General features: G+C 44.4%; 1 protein-coding gene across 2 annotated transcripts in view; it reads right to left on the bottom strand.

Moving 5' to 3' along the window:
* The window catches only part of LOC137544107 (signal transducer and activator of transcription 2-like), a 157,307-nt gene that overhangs the window by 82,341 nt on the left and 55,644 nt on the right, over positions 1 to 19,322 (bottom strand). For both annotated transcript variants that reach the window (XM_068265176.1, XM_068265175.1), the window contains exons 9-13: positions 18,664 to 18,816; positions 14,729 to 14,821; positions 12,126 to 12,185; positions 9,559 to 9,579; positions 7,108 to 7,195 (exon numbers count right to left, since the gene is read on the bottom strand). In XM_068265176.1, coding sequence (XP_068121277.1) covers positions 7,108 to 7,195; positions 9,559 to 9,579; positions 12,126 to 12,185; positions 14,729 to 14,821; positions 18,664 to 18,816 — 415 coding nt within the window. The remainder of the gene's footprint in view (positions 1 to 7,107; positions 7,196 to 9,558; positions 9,580 to 12,125; positions 12,186 to 14,728; positions 14,822 to 18,663; positions 18,817 to 19,322) is intronic.

Genomic DNA, 19,322 nt, shown 5'->3' with positions numbered 1-19,322 from the left:
TGCCTCGCCAGGTAAGGGGGGGGCAACCCTCCTCCCCGTCGCTGTTCCCGCTACTCCCACCCTGGCTGCTACCCCCTCATGCTATCTATTGGGGTCCTGGCTGCAGCCATCCATTTTTTTGAGGGAGGGGGAAAAAACGGATCAAAAACGTTTGCTGCTAAAGGGCAGCACGGATTAGTTTGCATCCAGGTTCTCAATTCCAGGATCACGGACTGCAGGTCCATTCTGCAAATAGGCCTAGTGTGGACCTAGCCTAATTTATTTTTTAAACTTCTTTCCATCTAATTTTTATTTTGCAAACATGGAGCATTATTTAATTGTTGTGTTTTGCTGCTTTGTTCTTATTCTTATCCTGAAAAATTGTGGGCCTTAAAAATGGGACTATAGAGGGAAATATTAACCACTTAAGTAACAGCAGACTCTGCCCCCTTCAGGACCAGAGACCGCTGGTACCAGAAACGGTGAAACACCAAGGAATACCGATGAATCGACGCACATGCGCAAACGCTGTCCACGCCGCATGCCGGGAACCACAGGCCACCCACTCTGCCGTCTCTATGATAGCAGAGATCCTGTGAGCTGGTCAGGAGCCGCTTTCATTGGCTCCTGACCCTGCCTATCAATGTAAGCCAATGGTAGTTGCTTACATTGATAGACCGAGCAGCGGCAAGATCACCAAGAGCAACGAGAGCGGCGGGAACATGCAGCAGCGGTGAGTTAAAATCTACGCCCTGGCAGCCAGATCAGCATCAAAACAGGGCATAGATTTCAACTAGCGACGTCCTTAAGTAGTTAAGGTATGTTACCCAAAATTAGGCAATGTGAAATCAAATAATTTTATTATTCAATACATTTACAGAAAAAACAACAACAGAGGCCTATCAGGGCCAGCTGCTCCCCCAACCTGCCCCTTAACTTTTCTGTGCTCCCCGGAGTGCCCTGCCAGGCTCCCCCATGCTGCCGGACCCCCGACCTGGCTATGATTAACGTCCTGTCTTTTACCTAATACCTGTGGGCCATTAAAGCGGACCTGAACTCAGAACTTCCTCTCTGCTCTAAAAGATAAGCAACAGCGTAGTAACTTTCAAAGATAAACATTTCTTTGTAACAGGTGATACAAATCCTGAAATAAATCTGCACTGTTTCTACTTTCATGGAAGAAGACATATTGTTAACATCCTGTGCTTTCAAATGAGCTTATCTGCCATGGCAGTCAGGTTACACAGGGAAGAGATCAAATTACAACTTGTGATTCGACACACATGAGGGGGAATTAGACAGGCTAAATTCTCTAAATACATACAGGGTGCGTTTCTCTAGGTTTCCCTTCTATCCTGTGCAAGAGTTTAGGTCTACTCCTGTTTGTAAGAATGTCCTTTGCTAAATTAACTAGCATTTCACGGTTCCTTAAGGGCCTGTTTCCACTATTGCGAATCCGCATGCGTTGTCCGCATGCGGATTCGCATAGCCAATACAAGTGGATGGCCCTGTTTCCACTTGTCAGTAATCCTGAGCGTTTTTCTGTGCGGGAGAAATCTGCACAGAAGAGCCCTCCGAATTTGCACCCAGCACATCGCTATGCGAATCGCTGCTAATGTATTTAATAGGGAAATCGCATGCAGTTTTGGCATGTGTATTTTACCGCGATTTCGCATGCAATTTCGCATAGAAACTAATGTTAAATCACACAGGCAGTGACATGGTTAAAATCGCATAAATACTAACCTATGCGAAATCGCATGCGAAAACGCAGAGAATGTGGGTGGTTCCTGGTTTTATTTACGCTTTCTGCGCAGAAATAGTTTTTAATATTGTCTGTGGATTGGTTCCCTAGAGGAGCAAGTTGTTTTTGTGTTGTGGAGACTTGTGCAATAAAGAATCATTTTTGGAACGGGATGAAATTGTGTTTATGGCCAAAAAACTTTTTGCTATAATTTAATATGGGTCCACACTGGCTGCACAAACCCACTGACCAATAAAAATAGTGTATGTTGATTGTACAGGTCCACTGCTGAATCTTTGGTAAATTAAGTCTTCAAGGAGGAAACCGGAATACCCGGAGGAAACCCACACAGACACAGGGAGAACATACAAACTCCACGCAGATACACCATTGTGTCGCCTATTGGAAGCTGCTTTCTATTTGTATTCTTTATTTGTGGCCTATAGGCTTTTAAATTTATGTTTTAAATAGTGGGAATGCCGTCCTCTACATTTTACTTCCATGGTGAATATAAGAATGATTACCCTGAAATGTTTTGTCCTGCTACCAACTCATATTACAGAATGAAAAAATAAAAATAAATATTACTGGTTACTATGGGCAACACTCACAAATATTCTCCACACATGGGCTGCAATTTAATTTGCAAGACCTATAATAGAATAAATAAAAAGGAGTGCTCACTAATCATGTCACTAACATCACATGACTGCAGGTTTGCTGTATTATCCCTTCAAATTTCAACAGCAACTGGTCTGAGTGTATTAAGTGATAAAGATGCTAAACTTGCATTCAAAACTGTTTCTGCTGTTATAGTTTGGAGTTATCACATACCTTAGGAGCACTGGCCCTTTAATTGCCATTGCCATCAGCTGGCAAAACAGTTGCATGCTAGGGGGTCTTTTTATCTATAATATATTCCTCCTGTTCCCTTTATTTCCCCTTCCTACTAATGACAGAAGACAGTGCACTTCCTAGTATAGACCTCAGTGGGAGTGTCTGAAGACTCTGGGAAAAGGGCAGGTAAGGAATACACAATTAGCAAGAGGAGAAAAAAGAGTGAGGGAGGAAATTATGTCAGGATTAGCTTCATTCAACGTTAACAAAGATGGAAACTGTCTAGAATAGCATTCTCTGCTTTTCCTTTATAAAATTCACAGGAATCATAACATGGACAGTGCAATACATTTGTTATGAAAGTAGAACTAGTATTTATCTACTTATATATGTGCGTTTTATTTCTAGGTTAGCATGGGTGTCACTTGTTCTTTAAATACCGACACATATGAATTATACATGCCTTGTGGCTAGTTAGATGCAGTTTAGGCACTGATTAAGTGTGACTAGCCCCACAACCTGTATAACTTAGATGTGTCGGTATTTAAAGGGATGATGTGGCAACCCTGCATGACTGGAGATTGTGCCAGTGGGCTGAAGGGTGGAGCTTAATGAGGTAGGGTACAATGCATCGCTCCTATTTGCTATTTTATAGCGCAGACAAATTACATTTGAGGGAAGCTATGGAAAAGTTATAAGATGACAATATATACTGTAATATTTTCACAGGTTGGCTTTACTTCACAGGATTTGGAAACAGGTTCACTTTAATGCTCCTTCTCAGGCATGTTGCACGCATATTAAATTTTACACTTCTATTATATTTCATTCTTTACAATGTCCTGCCGATTTTTACTGACGTATACATCATGCTGTTATGAGAATGACTAAGTAAATCACCATAATTAATTTATTCTAGCTAAGCTTATTTCCCTAACAGTATAATTAACCTTCATATGAAGATGTTTGAATTTAGTTAGGGATGTGCTAAATCATTGATTGTCACTCCAACTGAACGGAGTGTGTCATATTGTCATTGGAGCTTTGACTGAAGTCCCCTAGTCAGACATGAGTGACAGAGATTCAGTAACGGAGAGAGATGTGACTGACAGGAACGGGCTCCTGGGGTGAGCAGCAAGTTTAACCAGAGACCAGAGGTTATATAAGACAATATGAAGTGTGAAAAAGCATCTGCTTTCCTGCCCTGAGCAACCATATATACTGTATGGTATTTTAAAGGACCACTTCAGTGAAAAAAGTAAACAGTTAAAATCAGACAGAACCAACAGGTTTTGGACTAGTCCATTTCCTCATGGGGGATGATTCTCAGGGTTTTTTTGTATTTTCAAAAACATTTCCCAAATGGCAGTTGCTAAGTCTAACTGCCAAAATAGTAAGATACCAGCCAGCCAGCCTCCCTACCTACTCATTATTTTGCCAATTAGACTTGGCAACTGCCATTCAGAAAATGCTTTTAAAACAAAGAAAATCCTGAGAATCCCTCATGAGGAGAAGGATTAGTCCAAACCCTGTTGGTTCTGTCTGCGGAATCATGGGCCCTGGGAGGAGGGGCTAACTCAGAATGCTGTCTCTCACTGATGCACTCCATGACACTCTCCATCTTCTTGCCATGTTTGACTTCACAGCAAAAGTTCCGGTTCAGAAGTCGGAAGTGTCAGGAAGATGGAGCGGCGTAGAGCGCATCGGCGAGAGATGGCAGCCTAAGTAAGTAAGTTAATCCCTCTCCCCGCCTCTCCCACCCCTCTCAGTGAAGGAAGACAAAGGGGCGGGGAGAAGCGGCGATCAGCGGGGATTGAAGCGAGTAGAGGCAGAGCTACAGCACAAAGCTCTGCCTCTACCAGAAAGCAATCCCTGCATTTTGCCCCGGGGATTTAGGGGGTTAAATTGCACATTCTGCCTCAGGGATGCAGAATTTTAGCTATGCTGATATATCATGTTTAATAAAAAGAGGAATTTCTGAAGGCTTCAGACTCTCTTTAAAGATTTTTTTTTACTCTTATTTAAATAAATAAAAACCATAGAGTAAGAGTCCTGCTCAAACAACAAATAGCAGAAGTGCCCCCCCCCCCCTGCAATGCACACTGGGAGATGCAGTACATTAATGTAATCAAAGGAGATGTAGGCACATTGATATACTACATCTCCCAGCATGCATTGTGGTGGCCAGGGTGACACTTCCACCGCTGCAGCTATGAGTTGCGTTCAGGCTCATATAAATAATTTTCAGATCCTCCCTGTGCAAAAGCATGTGGGCTTGAGAAGAAACATTGTTATGTGCCAAAATTAACTTGTCTTGTATAGAGATGGCTTGAACCTCCAATTTTAGGTTTGCGAACCTCGAACGCGAACCTCCGTAAAAGGTTTGGTTCGCGCAAACTTTTTTTCGAACCGCGAAAGACTTCAATAGGGAGGCGAACTTTGAAAACTAGAAACATTAATGCTGGCCACAAAAGTGATGGAAAATATGTTTCAAGGGGCCTAACATCTAAGTTTTTGCATGGGGGAGTGGGATAGGTGCCAAAAGTTCCGGGGAAAAATCTGGATTTGACGCACAGCAGCGTTTTAAGGGCAGAAATCACATTGCATGCTAAATTGGAGGCCTAAAGTGCTTTAAAACATCTTGCATGTGTAAACATCAATCAGGGAGTGTAATTAGAGTACTGCTTCACACTGACAGACCAAACTTACTGTGTAACGCACAGCACACAGCTGTTTGTGTAGTGATGGCCGTGCTGGACTGGTGCGCACGATGACGAGAGTGCAGGTGATGGCGGCTTTCCAGCACATATGGTCGCCGGGCTGAGGTAGCTCAATGACAGAACAGTGACTGTCCAGCTGATCAAATTTGGTCTGTTCACAATTCACAATGCAGCAACGACCTTATTATCTTGGGTGTGCCCACCCCCCCCCCCCCCCCGACACTCATATAGTATGGTATATTGCACAGCGTGCCGGTCACACAGGTACTGTAAACAATTATGCAATGACTAGTATTACAAATGTGCAGCTTTCACACACACAGGTACCGTGAGCAGGTGCAGCGACTGACTGGTATATAACAGTGCGTGCGCCAACGTAGATAGGTAGAAGCACTGAACAGGTGGGTATGCAGTGATTGGCATTACAAATGTGCAGCTGTTACACACACAGGTACCGTGAACAGGTGCAGCAACTGACTGGTATATAACAATGCGTGCGCTCACGTAGGTAGGTAGGTGCACTGAACAGGTGGGTATGCAGTGATTGGTATTACAAATGTGCAGCTGTCACACACACAGGTAGTCACTGAATGTGCTGGGCCTGGCAGTGGCACAGTAGGAATTACCAAGGGGCCAAGGTCCAGCAGCTGCAACTGACTGACAGGGCTGTATATGCAACACAAGTGTCTGGGACACACACACACACACACACACACACACACACACACACACACACACACACACACACACACACACACACAAAATAGATCACAAAAACAACATTAGCTCTCAAAAGAGCTGTTGAGGATGAGGAGTGCTTTTTAGCAATAAGTATCAGCAAGAAGGAGCTACCTAACAAGCCTAACACAAGAGCCTAACTAAGCTTTCCCTATGTCAGCAGTTTCTCTCCCTTCTCTAATTACTGCAGCCACACGAGTGAGTGAAAAGGCTGACGCTGCCTGCGTTTTATAAGGGGGGGGGGGCTGCAGAAGGGAGTGTAGCCTGATTGGCTACCCTGTGTGTGCTGACTGTGATGTATAGGGTCAAAGTTGACCCTAATGATGTAGTATAGGGGGCGGGTCGAACTCACATATAGTTTGCGGCTCGCTGCTAACGCAAACCACCGAAGTTCGCGCGAATAAGTTTGCGGTCGAACCGTTCGGGCCATCTCTGGTCTTGTAACGACATGGGTGAGTGTGATTAGGTGGACGAGACTTTGCGTCGTGCGGTGGTAACAACTATGAGCAAATTGAGTAGGTAATCTCTCATACTACATGGGAGATGTAACATTGGGGGATAACTGGCCAATCCAAATTGGATATGTATATACACCCTAAGCCAGCCTTTCTCAACGTTTTTACCCTGGAGGAACCCTGCAAATAACTTCTGGATCTCAAGGAACCCCTGCAAACAATGTTTTAATCTCAAGGAACCCCTGCATTTATTTTGCATGAGGCATGGTCTGTTAAAGTAGGTGTGGCTGTTAATTTCACTAACTCCTATTACACTGCCACTCATTATACTGTGCTCATTATTATTCTGACCCCCAATTTAGTGCTTCTTATTACAGTACCCCCTATTATAATGTGCTCTGTTATACTTCCTCCACGATGGGGGAAATGCCAAGGAACCCCTGCAGAGTCCTCAAGGAACCCTGGTTGAGAAAGCCTGGTCTGTACAGTAATGAAAGGTCCATAGGTCTTCCAGATTGTACCAAACATAACGTATACATACTGGGGCATTTATTCAGGAATACACAAGCCCTTAAATACTGTTGCAATGTATCACACAAACTGAATACATTGCATATAATTTATCAAAACATACCAATCCTTCGAAGTCTACCACCAATCCCTGTTCTGGGAGATTTGTTAAAGTCTTTTCTTTCATTTCAGGAATATTAAATCTGCGGTATCTGTTAAGAAAAAAATACTTGTCAGCCAAAATACACATGATATGAAATGCAGTGCTCAAACACAGGATTTGAGTGAAGAACAAATGCTATTTAAAGCTATGCACAGTTTTCATAAAGCTGGACATTTCAAAAACATTTCTTAAAGCAGAGCATAGTCTGTCATAAAATACAATTAAAACCCCGCCTCCCAACCGCTTACTGACTATATAGATATCCTCTTATCTGCCTTTGACCCAACCCACAGTCATTTGTGTTAATCTCACAATTTTGCCCCTGGTCACAGCAGCTAGTGTGGATGTTTATATTTTACATAATAATGTAATACCCAGTTCAATCTATATCAAACACACTGCTATTTTCATATGTTCAGATTTCTATCAGCTGCACACAGAAAAGCTCCCTGCCATAAATCGGCCTGATCTCCTGCAGTCAGAGATAAAACAACAATCTCTGGCACCTTAGAGAGCTTAGTGCAGCTCAGTGTAGCCAATCGACCTTCCGATTCAATTATTTTATAGATTCAGATGAAGATCAGTGGCGCAACATGTCCACCCGATATATGTGAGACCAACTGGAATCCCCAGCAGGAAATTCAAAAAAAGCTTTTACTGGAATTTCCTTTTTTCTGTAACATTAAACGGATATGTAGTTACATTACATTAGTTACATTACAGCAATATTAACTTGATATGTGATAGCTATATAGAACATGGAAGAGATAAGATCAAATCAAGGAAAGTATATTCCTAAGTTGCTTTAAGTTAATTTTGGGACAACTTATACTGAGCTGAACTGTGTTCCCATTCACCGATCATCGGTTTACTCACTGGCGTAACAATAGGGCCTACAGCCCCTGCTCCAGCGGGGGGGCCCGGGCCCCCCCCCTGGGGCCCGCAATGGGGCCGTTTTGTGGGGGCTGGAGGGTGGCAGCATGAGGGGATAGCCGTGGCCACAGTCGGCGGGGAAAGGGGAAGTTCCCCCCCTCTCCCTCACCTCGGGGCTCTACCCTCTGCGCTCCCCTCCAGCTTAAATGTGTGTCCGTGGGCAGCGGCGAGCAGAAAACAGATATATATCTCCCGTGCGCTCCACCAGCCTGCATTTCTCTCGCTAGCCTCTGATGCGACTTCCGGTATAACAGGAAGTCGCGTCAGAGGCTAGCGAGAGGAACACACTGGCTGGAGCGCACGGAAGGTATGTATCTGTTTCCTGCCCGCCGCTGCCCACGGACACACATTTAAGCTGGAGGGAAGCGCAGAGGGGAGAGCCCCGAGGTGAGGGAGAGGCAGGGAACTTCCCCTCTCCCCGCCGACTGTGGCCACGGCTTTCCCCTCATGCTGCCACCCCTCCAGCCCCCACAAAATGGCCCCGTGCGGCCCCAGGGAGGAGGGGGGCGCTCTGAAAATCTGCAGGGGGGCCGGTGGGGCCTAGTTACGCCCCTGAGTTTACTACTCTACCACGGAGAGAGGTCGCGGTCCCACGTGTTATCACACACCACCCACTGGAATGTGAAGATGATTATCTATGTCCCTGTGCGGAAACTGAAGTCCTTCAGGGTGTAGATATACTGCCTCGTGGTTAAACCGCTATCAAGCAAGAAAATACTCAAAATAATTTTGATAGTACGTTTTAACCACCTTTTCGGTACTTTTTCAAATGTAAAATGCTTACAAGTTATTTTAAAGAGAATATGAAAATTATTTCCTAGGAGATAACTGAGGAGAAAAAGTGGATTGCATATGGGTCCATGTCACTAAGGTACATTTTAAATCAGAATCAGGAGGAGAAAAAAAACATGAAAAGTCACAGGAAATGTTTAAAGTGAACCTAAAGTCACCCAAAAAAAATTGAGATGAACTCACCTGGGGCTTCCCTCTGCCCCCTGCAGACAGACAATCGGTGCCCTCACAGCCCCGCTCCGATGGCCCAGGACCCACCGGCAAACACTTCCGGCTTGGCCGTCACCGGCCGACAGGCATGGGAACGCGAGTGATTGTTCGCGTTCCCAGCCTGTATATTGCCCCCTATGCTGCTATTGCGGCCTCCTGGCCCCCTATGCTGCTATTGCGGCCTCCTAGCCGCAATAGCAGCATAGGGGGCGATATACAGGCTGGGAACGCGAACAATCACTCGCGTTCCCATGCCTGTCGGCCGGTGACGGCCAAGCCGGAAGTGTTCGCCGGCGGGTCCTGGGCCATCAGAGCGGGGCTGCGAGGGCACCGATCGTCTGCAGGGGGCTGAGGGAAGCCCCATGTGAGTTCATCTCATTTGTTTTGGGTGACTTTAGGTTCTCTTTAATAGGCCTATATTACACATTTAAAAGTTGTACTTAGAACATGTGTTGGACATGGGAATAATGGCCTTACCCCTTGATATCTGGTGGATTCCTAAGGGAGAAATAAAAAACAATGTAAATACAAATTTTGTAGCACATGGTAGCAAAGAACAAACACTGTTGAATCATTGAAGAAAGTCCAATAAATGTATTTAAATTAGGACTTTTGCAAAGTGGCATGTAATGTTTTACCTATGGAAAGAGTAGTAGAAAGCTAGAACCTCTACCAGGACTAACCACTGCTCATGCACCCATTTCAGAGGATAACCTGATTTCTTGTGATCTGTGAGAGGTGTGAGTTTTTCTCCAATGAAGACACAGACAGTTATGAAAACCTAACCAATGTTTTAACCCATCCTCACAGGTACAGTATAAAGTGTGTTTTTCAGTTGTCACCTCCCGTAGAGGAAGTTGCTTCATTCTGGAAAGCAGAGAACAATAAAATCTGAGAGATGCAACCTTTTGCTCCACTGGATTTCTACTTTACTGAGTTTCATGACACGGAAATCAATTCATAAAAAAAACACTGGAATAGATTAAACAACATTACAGGTTACAAAAATCAAAGTCATCCTCAACATTTCTTAGATCTCTTAGGAACAATACTGGAGAGATCTCTGCAGCTGAGTTCTCTGATTGATATACCCCTGCCACATAAAGATTTTCAAATGGGTTGATATTGGTATCCATTGGTATGGAGTCGAGCACAAGCAGCTCCGGCTTACTGCACAGGCACAGCTGCACTCGTACAAGTGCTGTATGTGATTTTATATCAGAGCTTCAGGTACACTTAAATATCCATCCGCAATTCAAGTGAGTATGTAGTAAAGACCCCATGTCAATTTTACAGACTTGGATCAATGTGACCAGCTTTATATCTGCTTTACCCACTTTATTACCCCTTAAAGTGTACCAGAGATGACCTGCAAGAGAACATTTATATTTACGTGGGGCTTCCTCCAGCCCCATGTGGGCTGATCAGTCCCTCAGCGTGCTCCTCTGCTGCCTCCATTCTCAGCTGTAGGTCCCGGTAAGTGAGTCAGTCAGCGCAGTCCAGCCGAGCACGCTCCCCTGTCACGCTGGCGTGGCTGGGAGCATTCTGCACTTGTGCAGTAGTACTGCGATGAGGTGGGTGCGCGCGGCCGGGCCGCACATGTTCATTAAGCTCCGTCTCACTTACTTACCGGGACTAATAGCCGAGAATGGAAGCAGCGGAGGAGGATGCAGAGGGACTGGTCAGCCAGCATGAGGCTGGAGGAAGCCCCAGGTATGTGTACATTTTCTCTTGCAAGTCGTCTCTGGATTCCTTTAAGGACCAGAGCCATTCTCTTCCTATTTCAGACTCTGATTGCTGTGATTGGCTCACAGCAATCATGTGGTCAGGAGCCTATGAAATCAAGACAATGCATGCAATGATGTTGTGATTTTGCATTTTCCCAGAGGATTAAAACCTGCAGTACAATCATAATTTCACACATGCATAATTATGGGTGACACTGCTGGGCCCCAATGCTGAACAAGAAACAACACACAGATCCAGGCACATTACCTCAAGTTAAGACATTTAAAAAAGTTATAATGGGGGTGCTAAAGGGGGTGTGCCCAACAAAACAGCAAAGTCAGTAAACATGCAAATGCTTATGCAAATGCTTTCATCCAAATCAATCATCCAAGAACCGTTGCTATCCCTGCAGTGATAGTTAAAAGCCAGAGTCTTTATTGCAAAAGAATCTATTCTTTTGCAGAGGCACATACAGTACATTATGTTGAGGTACCCTAGAATTGGTATGTGTCGTCACTCTAGCCCTGTAACATGCAAAATGTCATTGCATCAAACCTATCTAAAGATTAGGAGCATATATCCAGCTTCTGAGTGCAGGGGATGGATAAAAAAGGTCAATAGTTTATATATTTTAGATTTGGGACTTAAAACACTGTGCCACTGAGCAGAAATAATAGAACATTAAATCTACTTTTTAAGTTTGTACACAAATAAAACTGTGGGGTATATAAAGAAGTCATTTTAGGAGTAGGAGGATAAAAACAATTGTTAATCTCATTCGTTTATCTTCACCTCCGGTTCACTTTAAGTCATACACACACTCCTACAAATCAGTGTTGTGAAAAACAGATTTTAAGATGTAAGCATTAGGGGCCTGATGCAACATAGTAGGTAAATTTGTCATGCACAAGTAGCGCACGGCAATGTTATCTCTTCTACCGCCAGGGGAGCAGCGTACATTAATCCTTAGCGCCACCTGTGTCACTGGGTTAACGTGTGCATTGCTATGGTAATGTGTGGAGGGCCAAGCATTACCATAGCAACACGCGCGTTAACCCGGTAATGCCTGTGATGCTAAGGGTTACCAGGGCAGTTCCCACCACCGTAGGAACGGTAACATTGCCGTGCTTGCTTGCATCAGGCCCTAGGCTTCACTTCTGTAGTATAATTTCCATGACTACAGATGGATGCTGAACAAGGCTTTTTGCAATGTAATCTTATAAAAAAATATTTCTGATTATATGAACAATGCATTTACTATCAACAACAACAACAAAAATATTGTGTATTGATGTAGCTGAGTATTCTAAACTTACTTATCAATCACATAGGAAACCTTCATTTTAGTGCAACATTCCTCCAAATTCACAAGCAGTCTAAGGGGAAAAAATTAAGAAATTCACATTAAGATGAATTTAAGGAAAGCCTAAATGGAAAATAAACGTATATTATTAATTGTACATACTGTGCCAGGGCTGTGGAGTCGGGACAAAAATCCTCTGACTCCAACTCCTCAGTTTAGGACTCCGACTCTAATTTGCATATTACAATCTCGTTGATTGAAATTACGTAACATAAAAGGCATCTCATCACTGCCAATGCTTAGGAATTTTAAAGCCATATTAAGATGGCATCTTCTTTTGGCCATATTAAGATGGCATCTTCTTTTGGGAACAAAAAGCTCCTGGCCAGGAAGCTGACACTTTAACCTCTCAGCCATCTCAGCCTGTCATTGCCAACGTGAATGTCCCAGCATGTCATCTGTATAATAAGATTCACTGGAGCCCCATATTAGCAGTTATAGAATGTAGCCCTGCCTCCTTGCAGAAAAAGGCCTCTGCCTTTTCTGTATCGGATATAGAAAAAGTCAGGGCCATTTGCAAGAGGGCAGATCTATGCTCCAGAACCCAGCTGATACAGGATTCCAGTGAATCTTATTAAACAGACATTCGCCTCAATTCACTAAGCATTACCGCATTCAGTAATGCTGAAAACAGCTGACTTTACTGAACACCTTTCCAAATTCCAATTCACTAAACCTATTTTCGCACAGAAAATTAGAATTACCAACTAGTGAAGTAAATTACTGACTTGGTAATTGCCTCAAGAAATTACAATTTACAAATATTTACACAATTGATAAATCGGGCAAAAGTGTTTGATATTTTTCTTAAAGTGTACCAGAGCTCCTGCAAGTAAAAAGTTTTATACATACATGGGGCTTCCTCCAGCCCCATAACCGCGGATCGCTCCCACGCCGCCGTCCTCCGTTGTCCACAACTTCGGTACCGGGTCCCGTCACTACAGCCAGTTGGGGCCAGTCTACGCAGGAGAAGTGTGCCCTCTACATATCTCTCCAGCAGCCACTGGAGAGATTTGCAGAGAGCGCACTTCTCTTATGTCAGACTGGCCGCGACTGGCTGAAGTGACGGGACCCGGTAGAGGAGCTGCAGACAGTGGAAGACAGCGACGTGGGAGCGGTCCAAGCTTATGGGGCTGGAGGAAGCCCCAGGTATGTATAAAACTTTTTACTTGCAGGAGCTCTGGTTTCCTTTAAGCTCTTACCAGCCAATACTCACTCTCTCCATGCTTTCTGTGTGTGGTAGATTTGACAGACAGCCAACAGAGAGAGCCAGGCAGCCAATAGGGAGATCCACACAGCCCTGCTTCTCAAGCTGATTTGTTCCAACATGGTGGAAGGCAGGTCTTCACTGTAACAGTGCAGGGGAAGGATATTTATGAGGCTTTTCTGCATCCCTTTATCATCTAAAGAGATGTCAGAGATGCACAGGAAGGAAAACCTCTCATAAACACAGCTCCCTGCCCCAATGCTGACCTGCTCCACACAGCTGGTAAGTGACACTTACTGAGCAGGGCTTAGTGGATTGAAGCATGTTTGTTGGGTAAACTACTGAACTTCTGCCTCATGGTAAATCTTTTGTGAATTTGGGGAAAAAAATGTGTAAAATACCGCCCAAAATGATTTTAACCACTTGAGGAACGCAGTCTTAAACCCCCCTAGTGACCAGGCTATTTTTTACCAATAGGGCCACTGCAGCTTTAAGGCCTCGCTGCAGGGCCATACAACTCGGCACACAAGTGATCCCCCCCCCCTTTTCTGCCCCCCAACAGAGCTTTCTATTGGTGGGCTATGATCACCCAGGATATATATATATATATATATATATATATATATATATATATATATATATATATATATATATAATTTATGATGACTTTTATCTGAGAAATAGAATATTTTCTCTTTTAAATTACAGTTTAAATGTATTAGGAGTTGGTGCATTTTTCGCCAAATCCAACTGCAAGTACCCAAAAATTGCTATGACTCTTTGACTCCTGCCACCATAGTCCTGGTACGTATTACTAAGAAAAAACTGAACTTTCCATTCATTTTGCATTCTTATTTTCAATTAAAGCAGTGAAATTAAAAATTTGACCTGTCAGCCATGTCAGTGTGACATCTGTTTTTTTCAGCTCTAACACAGAGGAACCTTTTAAACGTTTTCTCTAGTTTCACACTGGGGCATTGAGTAGCATATCCCTAAAAAACAGAGGGGAAAATTCTATGCAATACGATGCATACAGCGCTTCACTGCAACTGTAAACATGCACATTGGGCTTGATTCACAAAGCCGTGCTAACACATAGGAAGGTTGCGCCAGCGTTTTGCATGCGTTATAACGCGCGTAACGGTTTTCACGCGCAATCGCAAATTTTCACGTGCAATTGCACATTTTTGTGCAAAATGTGCATTTGCACCCGGAAATTTGCGGTTGCGCACAAAAACTGTTATGCGCATTATAACGTGTGCATAACGCTAGCGCGACCTTGCTATAAGTTAGCATGGCTTTGTGAATCAAGCCCATTGTCTGGTACTGCTCAGCTTTCCGTGACTTACCTGACTCTTGCGGAGAATTGTGTTTTGGTAACTAAAACCAAGGCTCTCTTGCTGGGATTTATCATAGCTGGTTGCTTCTCCACCACAAATGATCTGACGGAAGATAAATATAAAGACTGAAGGAAGCTACAGTAAACATTTAGGCTCATTTAAGAGCACTGCTAAATAACTGCAGAGCATCTTATGAACTAAAGTGACCTGTATAAATATATGAAGAACACAAACGTTCCCTGGGATATTGCCGTGTGGCCTGAACAAGAGCTGAGACATGAGACAGCAGGCTGTAGCCACTTCACACCTCAATCTGTCTTTTTTATACTACAGCAAATCCGATTCTGAAAAAAATCATAAACCCCCCCATACCCCCAAATGCTTCCCCCCCTTTTCCAGACCTCTCGGTTTATGAAACCACCAACTCAAGGTGCTCCAAAATTGCTCCGACTCCTTGACTCCACAGCCCTGGCGACATCACCGTGCAGTGACAATCGAGTTGTGGGCAGTGCAGGCTTTAGTGTGAGCAGCAGCTGTGGGGGGGCAGGCTGTAGTGTGGATGGTGGCTGTGGGCAGCCCACACTTTAGTGTTGGCATTGGCTGTGGGCGGGGCAGGCTTTAGTGTGGGCAGTGGCTACGGGAGGGGCAGGCTTTAGTGTGGGCAGTGGCTGTGGGCAGGGCAGGCATTAGTGTAGGCAAGGCTGTGGGCTGGGCAGGATTTAGTGTGGGTGATGGCTGTAGGCAGCCCAAGCTTTAGTGTGGGCAGTGGCTATGGGCGGTGCAGGCTTTAGTGTGGGTGGTGGCTGTGGTCAGTGCCGGCTTCAGAGTGGGAGATGGTGGGTGGCGGCTGTGGTACAGTTGTCAGTTATGAGATCGCAACAGCTGCATCCATGGTGTGCATAATTATAAAGGTCTTTTAGTATATACGATTACCAGTAAAGAAGACGTTTAATGGGAGCGGTGCTAAACTTTTATGGTCTTTGTAAATGAAGTCCCATTGATACACGGGTGAAGTTACGGTACTTGCTCACCCCCAGCCATTTGGGTCCTGCTCATTCCCTGTTTATTCCACATAAATATATGTCAAATAAAGTACATGACTTAAAGAGAATCTGTATTGTTAAAATCGCACAAAAGTAAACATACCAGTGTGTTAGGGGACATCTCCTATTACCCTCTGTCACAATTTCGCCGCTCCTCGCCGCATTAAAAGTGGTTAAAAACAGTTTTAAAAAGTTTGTTTATAAACAAACAAAATGGCCACCAAAACAGGAAGTAGGTTGATGTACAGTATGTCCACACATAGAAAATACATTCATACACAAGCAGGCTGTATACACCCTTCCTTTTGAATCTCAAGAGATCATTTGTGTGTTTCTTTCCCCCTGCAGCTATCTTCCACTGAAGTGTCAGGCTGTTTCTTCCTGCAGAGTGCAGACAGCTCTGCCTGTATGTAATTCCTCAGTATGTGAAAGCCCAGCCAGCTCAGAGGAGGATTTATCCAGCTTGTAAAAGATAAGAGAGAAGAGAGAAGCTGCCCTAATCTAAATAATACACAGGCAGTGTGCAGAGAGGGGCCTGGAGGGGGGAGATGCATCACAGAACCACAACACTGAAGAACTTGGCAGCCTTCCAGACACAGGCTGACAAGTCTGACAAGAGAGAGATAAGTTGATTTATTACAGAGATGGTGATAGTAGAACGTGCTGCAGTAAGCCAGAACACATTAGAATAGCTTTTGGAACTTGTAGGATGATAAAAAACAGGATGCAATTTTTGTTACGGAGTCTCTTTAACACACAGACTGGTGAATGTAGGTATCAGATTGTTGTGAATTTAATAATAAACACAAGTATGAGTAGCGCCAAAGAGGTGCAAGCAGCTGCTGCTGATGGATAAAACAGGATAATTGATGGGAACTTTGCAAGGTAAAGAAAGAAGTAATAACTTTGGCTGCATCACTATACTAGCTGTATCCAGTACTTCATCTTCCTATCCATGAAATTAGGAATTTATGGTTTAATTTACCTTCCATTTTCTTCTACATGCTCTTGAAGGAGACAACAAGAAACAGAGTTAACACTTTTTTATGTTTTCTTTCTAATCGAAATTGATGGATGGATGTGTTTCTATAACCAAATTAACTGTTACACGAACTTACGATTGGTTTAAGTCTGATTGCGATCATGCGTCGCTTTAACCACTTCCAGACCGCCCATAGGCAGTGGAAAGTGGCAGCACGCGTGCACGTGGGAATGCATAAAAGATACCATAGGATAGTTAAAGAATACCCGAAGTGACATGTGACATGTGATATGATGAGATAGACATGTGTATTTTCTTTCTCTGACTAAAGGAGTTAAATATCAGGTATGTAAGTGGCTGACTCAGTCCTGACTCAGACAGGAAGTGACTACAGTGTGACTCTCACTGATAAGAAATTCCAGCTATAAAACACTTTCCTAGCAGAAAATGGCTTCTGAGAGCAAGAAAGAGATAAAAAGGGGAATTTCTTATCAGTGAGGGTCACACTGTAGTCACTTCCTGTCTGAGTAAGGACTGAGTCAGCCACTTACATACCTGATATTTAACTCTTTCAGGCAGAGAAAGAAAAAAAGGAACACATCATAGTTTTTGTGTGCTAGACACTGTACATACCCATGTCTATCTCATCATGTCACATGTCACTTCGGGTATCCTTTAAAGGACTTACGAGGCAAACTTAGTAAAAATAGTTAATTACCTGCCTCATCTTTTATGGCACGGAGGATGCCGTCCGCGCCCTCCGTGCCGATCCGCCGGGTCCCCCCGCTCATTAGCCCCCCGGGCCGGCTGCCGACCCCACGGCCCGGGTTGGGCTCTCATGCCTCTCCCAAAATGGCCGCTTGCTCTGGCCGCGGCTGCGCAGTCTGCATAGCCGCGAGCGCGGCTGCGCAGCTCTAGGGCCAACCCCTCCGATCCACGCTACGTAGCGTGGAACGGGGGGGTTGGCCCTAGAGCTTAAATAGAAAATGAAAAATTATCTCCTAGGAGAAAACTCAGGTGAAAAAGCGAATTGCATATGGGCCAGAGTGTGGATTCGGCCCGGTTCACATTAGCGTTCCCTGTCCGGATTCGCCGGGCGGGATCCGGACCGTATACTGTACAAACGGAACGTACGTTCCGCATAGCAATGCAAAGGCTATGCGGACGTTCACACGCGTCCGTTCCGTACAGTACGGCGCCAGACCGGATCCGGACTGGACACTTTTCCAACATGCGCTATTTTTTGGGTCCGGATCTCCGGCCCACGCACCTGGACCGGAGCCGGACCTGAGCCTGACAGCACCATCCGGAACACAGAAACCAATGGGAAACGGAAGGCACAGAACACACTGCCTACAAACACCTGACGTTCTACCCCACTTCCTACGCGTATCCAAGCGGCCATTTCGGATGGGGACACATGGGCCAAGCATGTCTGGAGTGGAGCAGCAGTGACAGACGTGCTGGAGCTGTTTGGCAGAATGTCGGAGGTGGAGGTGAGGCCTACAGTGGAGGAACCTGATTCTACAGGTGCACCTTCTGCTGACCCCAACATTTTTTTATTTAAATTTCGCTATTTTTTGCCCACGGATCCGGATGGCAGCCTGATGCATGCCTGATGCAAACGGACCGGATCGGAACCGTACAGTTCGGATCCGGATCAGGTCCTGATCCGATCAGGATCCGGTCCGTTTGCATGGCAAAAGTGTGAACGGGGCCTAAACTGCAAATGTGACAGTCTGATGCAATGTTATAAATATAGCTATATAAATGAAAATAAAAACATGAGACTCTTTTCTTTACTACTAATGTTCCATTTCTGTAGCACACATACAATTTACTACCTCATAAGTTTATTTTCTCTTCAGTTTCACTTTACAAAGCTTGAACCAAGAAGAATATAAGAACAAAATGCTTACCTTCTCAGGAGATCACGGGCCATGTTATCCACTTCATCCTGCAGATTTTGGATCTCAGTCTTTGCAGGGTCTCCATCATGTACACACTGAGTTGAATGTAGAATAGGGAGGAGACGCCTCAGATAGAAAATTATTTCCATTGTCTTGGTCACCCTAAGAGGTTTGCCAGAAAATAACAGAGGTTTTAGAACTTACCATCATTCTATGCGTTGTAACAAAGCTGCTATTATTTTGTCTCTTTACTTGAGATATACTACCAAAAGTGGTGGAGAACAACACAGCTACTTCCTCCCTCTCTTTTTTCTCCTTTCTCATACTTAAAAAAAAAAAAAAGAAAAGAAAAAGAAAGATGTGCTTCTAGGGGAAGTGGATCAAACTGACTCATAACATCCAGTAGTAAAAAAGAGCCATATCAATGCATGCCATGCACTGATGAGGACCAATTTTGAGGGCAATTTTTACACCCTTGCCTTGGGAGAAATTTAGGCTAGAAACAGCCCTGGGATTGCACATGGTTTTCCTGTATGCAGAATTGCACTAGATGTGACAGCTTGGACACACAGGATGCAGTTTCCCGAATGCAGGAAATAAACTTGTTGCTTGCCCTATTTTCCGCATACCGCGTGCGATTCCCATTACTGACAGTCCCTGCCCTGAAG

Source organism: Hyperolius riggenbachi, chromosome 2, assembly GCF_040937935.1.
Source record: "Hyperolius riggenbachi isolate aHypRig1 chromosome 2, aHypRig1.pri, whole genome shotgun sequence".
Taxonomy (NCBI): Eukaryota; Metazoa; Chordata; class Amphibia; order Anura; family Hyperoliidae; genus Hyperolius; species Hyperolius riggenbachi.
Note: the sequence above shows the minus strand (reverse complement) of the source record. Positions and strands in the feature narration are given on the sequence as shown.